We start from the raw sequence: 16,217 nt of genomic DNA, 5'->3' as shown, positions 1-16,217 counted from the left end.
CAAGCTAGTTATCGGCATTCCTTTCCTCACGCTGGCAGCGAGAGGGAAGGAGAGCCGATAACCGGCATTTGTGAAACGGACATCTACACTGATAATCAGGGCACTGATTATCAGTGCTGCACCCAACAGTGCCGCCTCATCAGTGTCCACCAGTGCCGCCTCATCAGTGTCCACCAGTGCCGCCTCATCAGTGTCCACCAGTGAAGGAGAAAAATTACCTATTTGCTAAATGTAATAAATACGATTTCATAATTTTCTGTCTTTTTCCATTTATCAAAAGAAAGAAAAAAAAACAGTGGTGATTAACTACCACCAAAAGAAAGCTCTATTTGTGTGAAAAAAATGATAAAAATTTCATTTGGGTACAGTGTTGCATGACTGCGCAATTGTCATTCAAAGTACGACAGCGCTGAAAGCTGAAAATTGGCCTGGGCAGGAAGGGGGTAAAAGTGCCCAGTAGGCAAGTGGTTAAGCTGTTTGCTTGGAGTTCAGCTTCAGGGTCAGGTTACATTTCATTGTTAGGTTACAGGTTTTGGGAAGATCAAGTGTGAGGTGCAGTCTGTCAGGTTAGGATTAGCAGATAAAAGCTGCTCATTGAGAACTAGTTGGCACTGTATTCTTGGCATCTCATATAGGAAAGTTGTGCCCAAACCGGCAGTAACAAAAATGACAGCACAAGCCAAAGTTCAAATAGAATAACCAGAATTTATTAAAACACAAAGTTCACAATATCACAATAAAAAGAAAATACAGTTTACAGGGGTAGATGTCTGTAGAAAAAAAAAAACACAAAGCATCACAATGATGTAAACAGAACAAAAAGCAAAACAGGAATCCGATAATATCTTCCTTACCGTCACTGAGCCGTATACTGCGCCTCATTATAGCCGAGGCCTAGAAAAATGCACACTGCCTGCGAGGAGGTGCAAGAGCCAATAAATCAGAATTATATCGACTGTGATGAATTGAAGCCATTCATTACAATCACAAATAACGTGTTATTAAAGGACATATAACCCTAGAATATTAGGAACAGAGGGGCGCCAGACTGATATATTTAATAAAAACAAGTAGTAACTCACAGGTTAAATTAGATGAGTTTGGTATGTGTTAAAAATCGCTAGTCCTGGAGTCTCATAAATGTCCTATTTGGCGTCCTGTTTTCCCTTTGCAGCCAGAGGAGGCTGGGAACCAGGAAGCAGGAAACAAAAAGCAGCTGGTCGTGACTTTACAGGGACAGGAAATTTGATTTTTCACAGTGGCAAGGAATGGTAATGCATTTAGTCTGATGAAGAAGCTGTAGCTTTGAAATGCATTAGCATTCCTTGCCACTGTGAATAATCACATTTCCTGTTCCTGTGAAGTCACGACCAGCTGCTTTTCGTTTCCTGCTTCCTGGTTCCCAGCCTCCTCTGGATCCTTGTGAGATCACGCCAGTGCCCCAGCCTGCAAAAGGAAAAACAGGATGTTTATGAGACTCCAGGAATGGCGATTTTCACCACATACTGAACTCATCTAATTTAACCTGTGAGTTACTACTTGTTTTGATTAAATATATGATTTATACTGCACTCAGTCTGGCACCCCTCTGTTCTACACAGAGCCCATCACTTCACTCGAAGGGAGCTGCCTCCAGGTGCTAATCATACAAGATCTCAGATTATTTATGGACATTATGTTTTAACAAATGTTTTAATATTATGTGTGCTTACTTACACACACATTTTATGTATACCTATATACCAGTTGCTATATAATTTTATGTTAGCACCATATTTAGCGCCGCTGTTCACCAGTTTTAACCCTAGAATATTAAAGAGCGTTTCCTGGTATGGATATTTTTACATAGTCCCATTGGTCCAGCTTGGCCTAAATGCAATATATATATATATATATATATATATATATATATATATATATATATATATATATATATATATATATATATCTATCCTACCTGTGGGCTCCATCTAGAAGTTGAAAATCACTGTATAGACATCATTACTCCAGTGATCTCAGCCAACCAGCTGCCCTTTGGCATTGTTACAGGAACAGGAAATCAAATGGACATCGTGAAAGTAGCAAAGGCACTCTGAACAGTGCCTGTGCCCAGCAACCAACCTCCCGTGTCCACATTGCAGCAGGACTGCCGACTGGCATAGGACCAGCAAGTGGAGATCACTGGAATAATGGTGTCTATTTCACTGATTTCCAGCTTCTAGAGGGATCCCACAGGTATGGTATATGTATAGTGACCAGACAACAAATAGGGGGTGCCGCTCAAGCCTGCAGCCAGGTCCTCTCCTGTAGTACACAGATGGGAGTGCTGGCAAGGACAGAGCTCATCCCAGCTCCAAGGCTACAAGAGACAAAAAAAGGTCCTATGCACCACACATCACTGAAAGACCCTGTTGAGTTGTAAAATGACAGCCTCAGCCTGGTCTCCAGCCAAGCCACACCCTCAACGTGTTTCACTCCACCAGAGTGAAATACATTGGAGGTATGGGTTGGCTGGAGCCTGGGCTGAGGCTATCATTTTACATATCCACAGGGTCTTTCAGTGATGTGTGTTGCATAGGACTTTTTTTGGTCTATGGTATATGTATAGTTACAGTACATTCGTCCAACCTCAAACAATGTAACTATGTGTCAATAGCCAGACTTAGACGTCTTTAAAAGGGTAGGTTTGTCTTTTCACAATGGAAAAGGAAAAGGTGACCTAGTTCCCAATATCCTGACCACATGACCGCACTGACCAAACAGAAGCACTTCTAACTTCTGGGGCAATTTACCGGAAAAAGAAGCTTCAGATGTGCTTCTCATTGGTCAGTGCAGTGACCTGGTTGCGCTTACCAATTGCGAACATAGATACTCTCTTCGGGGTTGTGTATTTTGGATTTTGGAGCGCTACACTTCCAGCAAGGGGCATCATGGCTGCTATGTGCAGTGGAGTCCAAAGGGGTATTTGAAGTCAGTTCACCCTTTCACTTTTCGTGCAAAGATGAACTTACTCTTTAACTGCTTAAAGAAAAAAAACAGAAGGCATTGGGGTCGATTTACTAAAACTGGAGAGTACAAAAATCTGGTGCAGTTGTGCATTGTAGCCAATCAGCTTCTAACTTCAGCTTGTTCAACTAAAGTGTTACTAAACCCAGGATCCTGTATTCAACTATATCTGGTCTTCCCAGTACCCTCCATTTCTAGTAAAAAAAAATAAATAAACATTTTGCCAATATGTATTGTATGTAGAAAACTCGATATACATGTGGTTTTACCTTGGTAGTTATGAAGCTTAGAGCAGTTTATTGTTCTAGGCTATTGGCCATTTCAGGCTCAGGCAGCCTCATTAGAAAAAGCCTGCAGGGTACTCCAATGGAAAGTGTTGTGTAAGAAAATCTCTCCACTTTATCTCAATTATCTTCAGTTTTTAGACCTTAAACCTCTAATAACAACAATATATAGTTTGTATTCTAACGTCTTACTTTTACACAAAGACCTGCATGTTGTAAGGAAGGCAGCATCATCCTGGACAGACATCAGTAACCGTAGGAAAGGTGCGGCAGAAGCACTCCCATGTGATCAATGCCACAACCCGAGGTAAGATATCGAATAACTTACAATATGGACAGAAAGCAATATACAAATATCAGCGACAACGGCAATTTTTCTTTATAGAGCGCTGAGGGCGGCTCTGCAATAACAAACCCCAGTGATAAACCGAGGGGAATATAATATTCAGAAAAGAACACTGAGGCTACAAAAACTTCGCTCCAGCGCTAGTCTACAGCAAAGCGGCACGCTGGCTGCGGATGTGCGTTCACCTAAATCTTGAGCTTCTAGCAGTAGAATGCCTTTTTTTTTTTACACTATTGCGTTATCAGACTAGATTAACATTGGTTTGTTTTATATTGAAAGCTGTCTTAAAGCATCGCTAATATTTTGGAATCAAGAGTCACCTCCTCAAATGCCTTAAAGCAGAACTAAACCCTTCTATTCTTTCCAGCCAAGGAGGCTGCCATCTTGGCCTGCGTTTGATCTGCAACCGCCATGGTGCTTCAAATATGATTAGTTATGTCAGCCATTTGATGGTCTGATAGTTTGGTTAAGAGCCCAAGCAAATGTGACAGTTAGCAATCCCGGCATTCCAGGAATATAAATGTTTATTTTAAACCATTACATTTTAAATTGACGGGTTTAGTTCTGCTTTTAACTGAAGTCTAAAGCAGCAGGCCACAAATGGGCTATAAATGCCTGTATGGCGATCAGCAATTGGACTAAACAGGTGTTGCGAAAACTTCAGATTACACTATACAAATTGTCTTCTAAACCCATCCAGACCAATATTTTGGGGCTGCACTGGCAGCTAAGGTTTGCACCAGCTCGGGACTCTCAGTAAATATGGCAAATACCAAATATTTTTAGCATTCCTTATAAAATAGACGCAAATTTTTTCTCTTCAGAAAGCCAACAATTATCCCACCATTTCATCAGCAAGTAGAAAATCTGACCTGATACATTAGATTTGTATATGGCGAAGGACTTGGACTTTCAGGAGTTCTCTATTTCTATGTATTATATGGAAGGAAGAGAAGGTGGTAGATAAATGTAGAGCGGTTCTACCTTAGCTGCTGGGCCTGGTCTCCTGCTGCCTCCAAAAGGCACATTCTGAACTTAGGCTGGTCATCAATAATCCTACTGCCTGACAACCATCCATCGAGAAGACCAACACCACCAATGCAGAAGACACCAAAAACCCATAAGTGGCTTTTTATTAGACAAAAACACAACTGGGGTTGTGGTCTCTGGCAACCAATCAGAATTTATTCTTCAAATGTCCATAAAATGATTGGATGCTGTCGGGTACAGCTCTGGTCTTCTTTTCTGCAGCTTTCCTAAATAGGGCCAGTAATGAGCTGCTCATCTCATCTAGGAGACCTCCAACAGGTATGGATGTCAAGATGACACAAGAGTCTTTCACTTGGCCTAAAAAGTCTCATTTCGAGCACAAGCTGACTCAGGGTGCAGCAACAATCAGTAAGATTTTGCCATTTACCAGATCGGTTGCCCTGTCAGAGAGCATAAGAAGCCAAGAGGGGACAGCCACTGCAGATAAGAAAATGTCACCTACTGTAGAGCAGAGATATAGGAAAAGGATAACCTCCAGCATGTCTGGGATATTTTTTTAATCCGTCCTTCACTATAAGACTGCATTCCAAGGCACATCGTCATAACTATTCATCAAGCTGCATAGCATTGCTGTAACAATAAACATGCCAACAAATACATTGGCTATAGCATGCAAACTCAACGATGGAGGTAATGCAAAAATCCCAGCGTGATGCATAACGGGACTCGGCATTCCTCATTGGTTGGCTTACAGTCTGCGTACATCTCACCAACCGATCTTACATTATAATTACAAATATTGTTTTCCCTCACACTAAATGTGAAAGTAAGTGCATTAAAATGTATAGTGCAATTCAGGCCCCCAGCCTGAGAGCTGCATCTTCAGACCGGGAGAACCACATCATATTACAGTGCAAAACGCTTCTATCCCATCAAACTGAGACCACTGTGAGCCCCCCACTGGAGAATGCCAGATGGGTGCAGTGCAGTGATCTCTCTGCATTACCAATCATAACAACAAAGATCTTTCCTGCCTGCTATTTGACCATGGAATAGCCCCAAGTCCATGTCCTGCTCGCTAAGTAACAGGCCATATATTCAAAGGGATTCTCCTGGGAAGATAAAAGTGGAACTCAATTCAAATAGCTAAACACACTACCTGTCAAATATTCCTAATACCTACACAGCTTCTTACTTCTATATACAAGTCATAATAAATGAACTATAGGTTCCAACTTTTTTCTTTTAACCTTTTCTATTCTCAACATTTTTTTTTTTTCTTAAGAATCCTCTCAACACTTTTTGGTTGATAAAACAATTTCAAGCCCATCAAAATAAAAATTAGCATTTCTAGCAAAAAAGAGAATGTTTTACAGGATTAAGATAAGAAAAAAAGATACAGTGACAGCCAAAGACCAATGGGAGAAGAGAGAGAGAACAAGAGAGAGAGAGAAAAATAAAACAGCAAATGCAAGAGAGAGAGAAAAAGTGAGAGAGAAGGAAGGGATTGCATAAAGGAGAGAAGGGAGAGGATAAGGAGGGAGAGCAAAGGGAGCCAATGAGGGGAAGCGGAGGGAGCCAATGTAGGGAAGCGGAGGGAGCCAATGTGAGGGAGCCGATGAGGGGGAGCGGAGGGAGCCGATGTGGGGGAGCGGAGGGAGCCGATGTGGGGGAGCGGAGGGAGCCGATGTGGGGGAGCGAATAAGGGAGAGCGAAAGGAGCAGATAAGAGAAAGCGAAGGGAGCAGATAAGAGAAAGCGAAGGGAGCAGATAAGAGAAAGCGAAGGGAGCAGATAAGAGAAAGCGAAGGGAGCAGATAAGAGAAAGCGAAGGGAGCAGATAAGAGAAAGCGAAGGGAGCAGATGAGAGATAGCGAAGGGAGCAGATGAGAGAGAAAAGAAAAAAATCAGATAAGGGAGCAGATGTAAAAGAGAGAAAAGGAGAGGATGAGAGAGAAGTAGATGAGATAGAGAGTATAGCCGTCACTACACTCAGCTACACCTATTTGACTGTCTCATCTATAGTTGTTTTTATTAAGAAGAAATACGAAACATTTAAGGAATCCAAAAGGATCAATGCAGAGTATTTAGTCTTGGTTCACTTTACTGCGGGTCCAGAACACATGAAGAATCAGATCTTCCCAACCTAAAGGCAAACGCGCTGCCCTTTAGCAGACACGGGGAGGCGCCATTTACTCTTAATGGCACCCCCATCTATCAGCAAACATGGTAGGGACTTCTTTCACCTGCGTTTCTGCAGGTGGCAAAGTCCATTGAAACGAATGGGCTGCCTACATTTAGAACGCAGTAATATGAACCGAGACTTAGGCTCCATTCACTCAAAAGAGTCAACTTCGGTCCACCTGTGAGTTTTTCAGGAAGACCTGATCGGACCCCTCAATTTATATAGACAGGCGGGTGTAAACGGATTTGTGCCCATTTATATCCGCCTACCTCCGATCCAGTCCGCAAAAAAAAAAAAAAGGGGGCCATCCTCCCCCATGTAGGAGGATCAGATTGTAGGGCAGTTGGGTGTAAATGGACAGCGGAGTCTGTTTACTCCTGGCCACCCATAGAACAGAGTATAAACTGAGCAGACACGGACCCGTCATAATCCCGCTCTGCTCTGAGCAGCAGGGGATCAGTGGGCAGATGTGAAAGGGGCCTAATACTTGGCAGAACTATCCTCCAAATACTAATATTGTTTATATTAATCTATGGAGACTGCACACAAGTGGAGCTGGATGCCTTGGCTGTAAGGGTAAGCAAAAGATTTCTGTCTGTAAGGGCTTCAAATTGTTTTTTTTTTTTTTTTTCTTTACCCAAATCTTTCAAGGAAAAGCACTTTTAAAGCAACTAACAAAGCTTTAAAGCAAAATATGACCGTGATATTTCAGCCTTCTATTTATTTCCACTTTACTTTATATTGCAGCAAGTTGCTACAAGAAAAAAAAAATAAAGAAGAAAGTTCTGCTGTAATATCGGCTTACCACAAGAGGGCGCAGGGGACACTTGTTAAAGTGGAGAAGTAAGCATTCAGAATGGCATACTTGTGGCAAAGTCATCAAGAGTAATCAGCAAGGAACTCAGGGTCTTTATAGACCACCCAGTATCATGACAGCTATAAAGCACAATATTGATCTGTAGCTGCTAAACTATATTGATGAAAGACAAAGACCATAACCTAAAGGGGATCTCCACTGTACAACATAGGCCCCTATTAACACAGTGGACCACCTTCATGCTGTAACTATGGTGGTAAGTATACCGTATCTGATGAAGGTCCACAACGCCAACTCCTAGGGAGCAGATGCTTTAAGAGTCCTTGTCTAGGTTTCACGAGCAGTTTGGTTAACAGAACAAGAATGCAGCCTTTGCAAAGATACTTATGCCATTGCTATTCAAGGGACCATTACAAAGTGTGTATCCCTCATACACCCTCCTGGTGTCTTCTTGCTGGTTTACATGACACCACATCTACAGCGCCTCAGCAGAAAACCACAGTAAGCTTATCATTCGTATTCTGAAAGTAGATAGAACCACTGAAATGACAGTATAATAGTAAACTAAGACAAGTCCACATCACTGTACAGCACCACAATACAGCTAAAACGTCTCAGTCTACAGCAAATACACAAAAACATAAAATGGTACAGAAAAGAATAAATAACAAAAATATCTGTAAAACAGAACAAAACAGCTTCTTAACACAGGATTTAAGGTTTTGGATACATCCCTCAAGAAAGGCAGCCAATGTGTGTCACTTATTAGGAACCGTTAAAGTGACGTCATCAAGGCATGCAGCATATCCCCCTTGGGACTGGGCAATCAGCATGGCTTCCTCTGCTAAAACAGAAGGAAGTCTTTGAAGAATTAACATGCCCTGTCACCTTGCCCATTCTGGTTTTCCTGACTCAGACAGAACAAATAACTAAATGTTGCTGGATTGTGTCATTTTTGAGTCATTATGATTTTATTTAAGCCCTGAAGAAGTGGGGAGGTCTTGGAGCCCTCGAAACACGTTTGATGTTCAACGTGGTTGTCTGTAAAAAAAAAAAGTTTTTGGACTCAGACTGTTTGGTGGCCTCATTAGACTTTGTACACGTGAGTATTCAGGAAAAAAAAGTAAACAGGGTCTGGTTAAAGCTGAATTCCAGGTATGTGAATTAGTTCAGCATGGACCAATGCTAAGGCGTGCGGGTGTGCCTGGGCACATCCTAATCACCCCATGAGCATTAGTATCACCACTCTGTGTGGCAGCAGGAAGATGGGAAAGATCTCCCTCTTGCCGGCTTTGCCATAAGAGAAGTGCTTACGCTCCTCTTTCACTGGAAGAGAAGGGAGGTCAATGTGCCGTGGTCATTTATATGTAGACACACACACATACCCTAATGCAATAGGCTGTGCACACCTATGGACCAACATAAGTATGCACGTTCCAAACCTGTGGGATCCCCCTGGAAGCTGGAAAACACTGCAGTAGGTATTACTAATAATGTCTGTCGCTGGCTTCTGGATCCCATTCTGAGCAGCTCCCCTGCTGCTTACTGAACACAGGAGGTAGCCTGCTCAGCCACAGAATACATTGCATTTTCTTAATGAATGCAATGGTGGAAAAGTGGGGTGTTCATGTCACAACCTCCTTGTCCAATCAAAAATGAGCATGCGCATTGAGAAAATGCAAAATGTTCTCATGTCAAGCGAGTCACTAGTATTTACACAGCATCAGGGCAGCCGCTTGGCATGGGAACTGGAAGCTGGCGGAGATCACTGTAATAGCGGTGTAGTAGTAATGCCTACACTACAGTGATTTCAAAACTTCCATGGGTATCCCAAAAGGTACTGCACACACAAACTTACATTGGTCCAAAATAGACTAATGTAACTATATAAAAATAGCAAAATAAGAACACAAGGGGACGCCAGCTAAGTGGATCAATGGGTTTATTAGGATTATAAAATAATAATAAACCCATTGATGCTGCACTTAGCTGGCGCCCCCCTGTGTTCCTTTTTGTATACAAAAACTGGCATACCCGGAATTCATCTATAAAGCCCACCCCTGGCCACCTTATATTTATTTTAACAGTGCTCCCCCGATTTTCCTTTTTGCGTGTCTTGTCTCCTCAAAAGATCCAAAGCTTCTGGATATGGGGAGAGCGTAGGATCTCCTTCCACGATGCAGTGCTCATAATAGTGGCCAATACTAAGCCCAAGTAAAGTCAAATGACTAAATGGGGGGATGTCACTAGACCCTATAGCTTAAATCACGGTTTGCTTTCTAACAATAACTGCAACAGAGAAAGGTTCTATTGGAAAACGCTGTGGAGGTCGGTATAAGGTGGTTGAGGGGAAGGGTGGGGGAGAGAATTAAACAGACCCTGAACACTTTGGCCTGAACGGGCAAGGCAACAGGGCCTCTCTAAGATAGACCAGCGTTTTCATGGATAGTGAAACTCATCCTGGCTATCTGTCAAGCATTGGATTTGGTCAAAAGCAAACACACACAAAACATTACAGGGGTAAGCCTGAGGGATACAGAAATAGATAAGCAAATCTCTTCTTAGTGTAATGATGCCCATCACATCAGTAGTGACCTTTTATCACTGCAAGAAAACTGCCGAGCTTGCGATTGTCCACTCAACACAAAAACCTCCCAGAATGCCTTGCAGCGAGGAAACCCACATGACAAGGCCATGATCCTGACATGTGGAAACATCTGGACAGTTTGCACTTCACTTCCTGATGATACATTCAGAGGGTTAAGACGATGCATGAATGGGGTCAGAGAACCATTGAGGATTCTACATTGCTGGGTCTCCTCACATCGCTCTCCATATCAGACCATTCTTGCTGGGCTCCAAAAATTCCTCCACCAGAACCTGAATGACTTTCTTCAGCTCCTCTTCCAGGAATAGTTTGTCACTGAAAGTATAAAGGGAAAACATATTAAAGGGAATGTGTACAGGTTCTGTACACTTTTTTTTTTATTATGGTCAGGCATGAAAAAAAAATAGGATTTTTATAACAGCTTACCTGTAAAATCCCTTTCTTGGAGTACATCACAGGACACAGAGCACCATAGTAATTACTATGTGGGTTATAGGCCACCTTCAGGTGATGGACACTGGCACACCCTAAACAGGAATTTGCCTCCCTATATAACCCCCCCCCCATATCGGGAGCACCTCAGTTTTTGTAGTAAAGTAATATACATATACCCCAGAAGAGGGGAGGGACCTCTGTGTCCCGTGATGTACTCCAAGAAAAAGATTTTACAGGTAAGTTGTTATAAAAATCCTATTTTCTTTATCGTACATCACGGGACACCATAGTAATTACTATGTGGGATGTTCCAAAGCAATGCTATTTGGGGGAGGGAGACACAACCCGTAGGGCGCCAACAGACTTGAGGACTTATACTGCTGCCTGCAGCACACTGCGCCCAAAGGCGATATCCTCATGCCCTTTTTTACATCTACTTGATAAAATCTGGTGAATGTATGGACTGCAAACCAAGTTGCGGCCTTGCAGACCTGAGCCATGGAGGCCTTGTGATGCACTGCCCACGAAGCACTAACTGCTCTAGTAGAGTGCGCTTTGATATGAAAAGGTGAAATCTTTACCATTAGGCCTGAATTATAACTTGCCGAATCCACTTAGCAATAGTGGATTTCAACGCTGCCTGTCCCTTCCTAGGACCCTCTGGCAGCCTAATAAAACATCAGTCTTTCAGACCTGAGCAGTCATCTTTAAATAGACCTTGACCGCTCTCACTACATCAAGACGATGTGGTGAGTTCTCTACCCTAGACCCTGGTTTTGGGAAAAAAAAAAAAAAAAAAAAAAACACAGTAGGACAATATCTTGGTTTAGGTGAAAACCTAAAACCACCCTAATTAAATATGGTTTCTTTACAGGAAAGAGCGGCCAACTCCGATACCCTTTTGCAGAGGGTATAGCAACCCGAAACACTATTTCCCTTGTCAGAAGGACCAAGGGAGTATGCTGTAACGGTTCAAAGGGCTGTTTTTGCAATACTGACAAAAAAACTAAGTTCAAGTCCCAGGGGTTCAAGGGTGGTCTAACTGGCGGAATAAGCCACATTACCCCTTGTATAAAAAACCCCGGACCGAAGAATGAAAAGTAAGTGGTCTTTGAAAGAAGACTGATAAAGCCGAGACTTGGCCCTTAATAGTACTCAAGGCCAGCTTCATTTGTACTTGTAGAAAAAACAAGAATTCTACCTATGTTATATTTCCGAGGGTGGCAACCCTTGGATTCACAACAGGAAACATAAGCCCTCCAGAGTCTATAATATATAAAACTCTGGAAGTCGGCTTCATTAATGAAGGTAGAAATCACTGACCCGGAGAGACTACGTCTCTTCAGAATGTGGGCTTCAATAGCCAAACTGTCAAACTTAGAGCTTGTAAGGTAGGATGGAATATCGGCCCCTGTGAGAGTAGGTCTGGCCGTAGTGGAAGGGACCATGGATCCTCTACCGCCATCTTCACGATTTCTGCATATAAGGACCTTCTGGGCCATGCTGGGGCTACAATAATTACTGGCTTTCTTTCCAGCTTGATCCTGCAAAAAGCCGTGGCAGCAACTGAATAGGGAATAAAGCCTAACTCAGTGAAAACTGACACCATGGGGTCAGCACGCATCTGTCTCGCATGCAAGTGGATCCTTTCTCCTTGACATAAAGTTGACCAACTACATGTTGAACCTGGACGCTAGAAGATCTACATCCGGGATGCCCCATCCTTGGCATATAGCCAGAAAGATTTCGGGGTGAAGGGACCACTCCCCCGGGAACAACTGCTGGCGACTCACGAAGTCCACCTGCCAATTCTCTATTCCTGGAATGAAGACTGCCGATGGGCGTAGAAGGATGTTTCTTGCCTAAGCTAGAATATGGTCCACCACTCTCTGAGCTGCGTGACCCTTAGTGCCCCCTTGGCGATTGATATAGGCCACAGCTGTGGCATTGTCGGATTGGATCCTGGCAGGACAATCCCATAACCTGAATGTTCAGGACTTCAGAGCCAGACGCACTGCCCGAATCTCTAGGATGTTGATGGGCAAAACTTTTTCGGTTCTGGACCACTGTCCCTGGACAGTTGTCTTTTCCAGTACTGCTCCCCAACCTGAAAGGTTGGTATCGGGGGGTGGGGGAACCCACTGATCGGTTCATGAGAATGAATTAGGAAGTGTCTGCAACTCATGACGACCTTAAAGACCAACACCCATATATGAATTGAACCAGATGAGGTGAAGCCCCCTACAACACAGGGTAAGCGACCAATAACCAAGGAAAGGCCACAGAGGAACTACCCAATGCTCAAGACTAGGACGGTAAAGATCACGATCAATGGAAATGACTTTACACAAATGACCATTGAATCTGCACCTGGGAGCAGCTGTAAACTAAAAACCTACCAAAACCGGTAGAACAAATCTGCATGAAGGAAAAAAGACGAACAAGACAAGATCAACAAAAAAACACTGGGACCAAATAAATAGGTCTGCAAAGCAGTCATGCACGAAGTACCCATCTCCAGGTGATTGAGTTCAACGAAGGCCTTCAGATGTACTCTAACTGGGTAGAGCGCCAGCAGAACCCTGATCTGCCTGCTGATAATCCAGGGAGCACAGAGCCCTCCAGTGAGGATCGCTTACTGCCATGCAGAAGAGAAGTAGCACCCAAACTCACCCTTTGGTGTGGAGACATCTGTGGAGGAGAGCGCGATGTCAAAGCATAGTCTCCAACGAAGTAGTGCAGTTAAGAGTGGCATTCTCAGTGTTATCCAGCGTATGGGGCCAAACCACTTGTCCTGTCACAGGGAAGACATCCAAACCTTTCCAAAGGAAAAGTTCCTACAACATTTAAGCAAAGTCAAACAGAATCCACCCAAGGAAGCAAACTAATAGGATACCTAGATGCAGAGGTAACCACCTCTTCTGGAGAACTAGACCGAAATCAGAGGCATGGGGAAACTCCAGCGTGGGGTCCCCCTGGAGTAGGGGAAGAGACCATCCTATTCACCTAAAGAAGCGATGAGTCACACCAGGGACTTCTTGGTCCTTAGCCAGTTTGAAGCTTGCAGGTGTTCGGTCCTTCAGAAGAGCTGTGACTGAGGTCCAGAAAGAGGATTCCTTTCTGAGAAGGACGTCCAAATATTCAACATTGAGAATACCAGGAAAAGACATGAGGGTAGCCATAGGGTCCAATGCTCTTAGAAGTAGCAGGTGCTTTTGAAGGATAGTGAAGGGCCAGATCCTTGCTAAGAAAGGTAACAGTCACTCAGGGGTACCAGATACCATGAAGGAATCAACAGTACCCAAGGGTATAATATTTTCATGCAGGGAGGTTGAGTCTTGGTGGAAGCCACCTGTCAAAACTAAGTCTTTAATTAGACAGGGACTCAAAGTTCCAATGAGCTTGGAACCCAGGATGCCCTAGAAAAACGAGGGGGTAGCTGACCTCTGGCTTTGAACGCTACAGACTGAGTGGGAGCTAGGCTCTAAAAACCGATGAATATTGGAGATCCTCCAACCCTTTCACCGACGACATGCATTAAGGCAGCAGCGTACTGACCAAACATGGTGTTGCTAATCATGGTGCCAAGAGCAGAACTGAAGAGACCATGTCCCTTGGAAGATAATGGTGTCAGATGCTCTTTGGATGTAGCATCAGTGTCCCATCCATGTGCTCTACACATCTCTATGAACACAAGTTCCATATAAGACAAAACCTCGGATGCTTGTAGCAAGCTATCACAACTAAAGCACAAGGCTCCAGACATTTGTTACAACCACTCTATAAAGTGGGTGCCTAACCCAGGGGGCGCAGGGATCGCTCTTAAAGAAACGTCCTCGGCCTGAGACTGTATGAAAGATTGAGGTTACCACCAACACAAGGAATGTTTGAAATAGCGAGTTTAGTGGAGAGGCCTTTGCAGTTGTAGGGGCTCTAAAAGACCAGAGGTTTGAAAGAGCAGGATGATCCTCCAGGTGCAGGATAAAAAGGACATCAAAGTATGAAACAAACACCCTGTAAATGGCAGGAGACTGCAGTGCTCTAAATCTGAGCCATAAATGGAGACAGGGATCCCAGTCCTGGCTTGGTTGAAGGGCTTAGAAAAGTCAGAGACAGACTCTGAAGGGGGTGGCACTAGAGTGTGCTTACAGTCTCTGCAGGCAGAGCACCCCAGCAGATGAGAAAAAAAAAAAAAAACTGCTAAAAAGCTCTCAGCAGACAGAAGACCCTGTTGGCATAGGGGAGGCCTCGGCCTTGCCCAGTGGAGGTGAGAAAGACTCTACTGATGACATTGTAATAATGGGATCCCAGATTATCTGCATCGGTTCTTTCTGGGGATATTAAGTAAATGCCCCCAGAACCACTAGGTCAGCATGGTCACCCATGGCAGTGTCCTCCCTGTGACTTAGTGAAGACATTTTGTATCTACGCAGTGGCAATGCGGCTAGGTCCAAAGTGAGGCAAGGCCTCAGATACTTATACCCTGGGCAGTTGGTGCTGAGGAGGGCTTTTGGTGGTCAGTGACCAAGTCACTGTAGCAATCTCAGCAAAAATTCTATGACGCAAAGAAGACTAGGAAAAAAAAAAAAAATAGACTGTTTAACAGACCTAAATAAAAGGTTTTCCAACCTCCTAGGACAATAGGGAAAAACAGAGCCGAGCTGGCTAGAGAAGTTGCTATGCAGGGGGCTGGACAACAATTCTGTTCACCAATGTCTCAAACTCCTGTAGGTTGCAGTATAACTTTCTGGACTCCTGTGTGCCTCATTTTTGTCAGATAAACATGAAATGCCCATTATTAATATTATGTAATCTCCTATGCAGCAAACAAGTGGAGTTATCGGTTCTTTTTTCAAGTTTCCCTCTCTTTGCTGTAAAAAGCCTGTTATTTACAGAGTTCAATGACTCAAGCTGCAGTTTACACACCCAGGAAATGCAGGAAGTGGTTCCATTTGAGGCTTTCAAGACAGAATTTTCTTTCTGTGCTCTTCTTTTAGCCAACTTAAGGTGCCCTTGGAATCCACTGTCATGTATTATCTCTTTCACTGCCATAGCCATTTTTTGGGTTGATTTTGTTCACGTTTACAAAACCATTCTAGATCTGAAGGTTATGCCCAAACATTATGTATTTTCAGAAAGCAAAGATCCTGGAGATTTAGTGGGAGTTCCCAATTTTTATGTTACACAAAATTCACCAAAACTAATTTTAGGGCATACAAATGCAACATATTACCCAATTTAAAAGAGGAGGTTGCACTGAGTAAATTGATTCCAAACACGTCAAGCTTTAAAACTGTGGACTCCTGTAAAATGATAATCTTCAGTGCCCTATGGTTTCCATACAAGGCATTTTAAAAACCCACACAGGTCATCAGGTTAAAGTGGTTGTAAACCCTTTACAACCACTTTTTGCTACAGGTAAGCCTATAATAAGGCTTACTTGTAGCTACACTGGATATCTCCTAAACTTGCACGGTTTAGGAGATATCCCCTGTATCTGCATGTGCCAACGTCATCGGCACATGCGCGCTGAAGCAATAGCACGCA

General features: G+C 43.4%; 1 protein-coding gene across 1 annotated transcript in view; it reads right to left on the bottom strand.

Moving 5' to 3' along the window:
* Positions 1-3,211: 3,211 nt before the first annotated feature.
* PGM2L1 (phosphoglucomutase 2 like 1) overlaps positions 3,212-16,217 on the bottom strand; it is a gene marked incomplete in the record, with an annotated part of 107,427 nt that continues 94,421 nt past the window's right edge. Inside the window, 1 exon segment of the mRNA XM_073612763.1 lies at positions 3,212-10,550. Coding sequence (XP_073468864.1) covers positions 10,448-10,550 — 103 coding nt within the window.

The sequence above is a fragment of the Aquarana catesbeiana genome, linkage group LG02, assembly GCF_042186555.1.
Source record: "Aquarana catesbeiana isolate 2022-GZ linkage group LG02, ASM4218655v1, whole genome shotgun sequence".
In the NCBI taxonomy this organism is placed as follows: Eukaryota; Metazoa; Chordata; class Amphibia; order Anura; family Ranidae; genus Aquarana; species Aquarana catesbeiana.
Note: the sequence above shows the minus strand (reverse complement) of the source record. Positions and strands in the feature narration are given on the sequence as shown.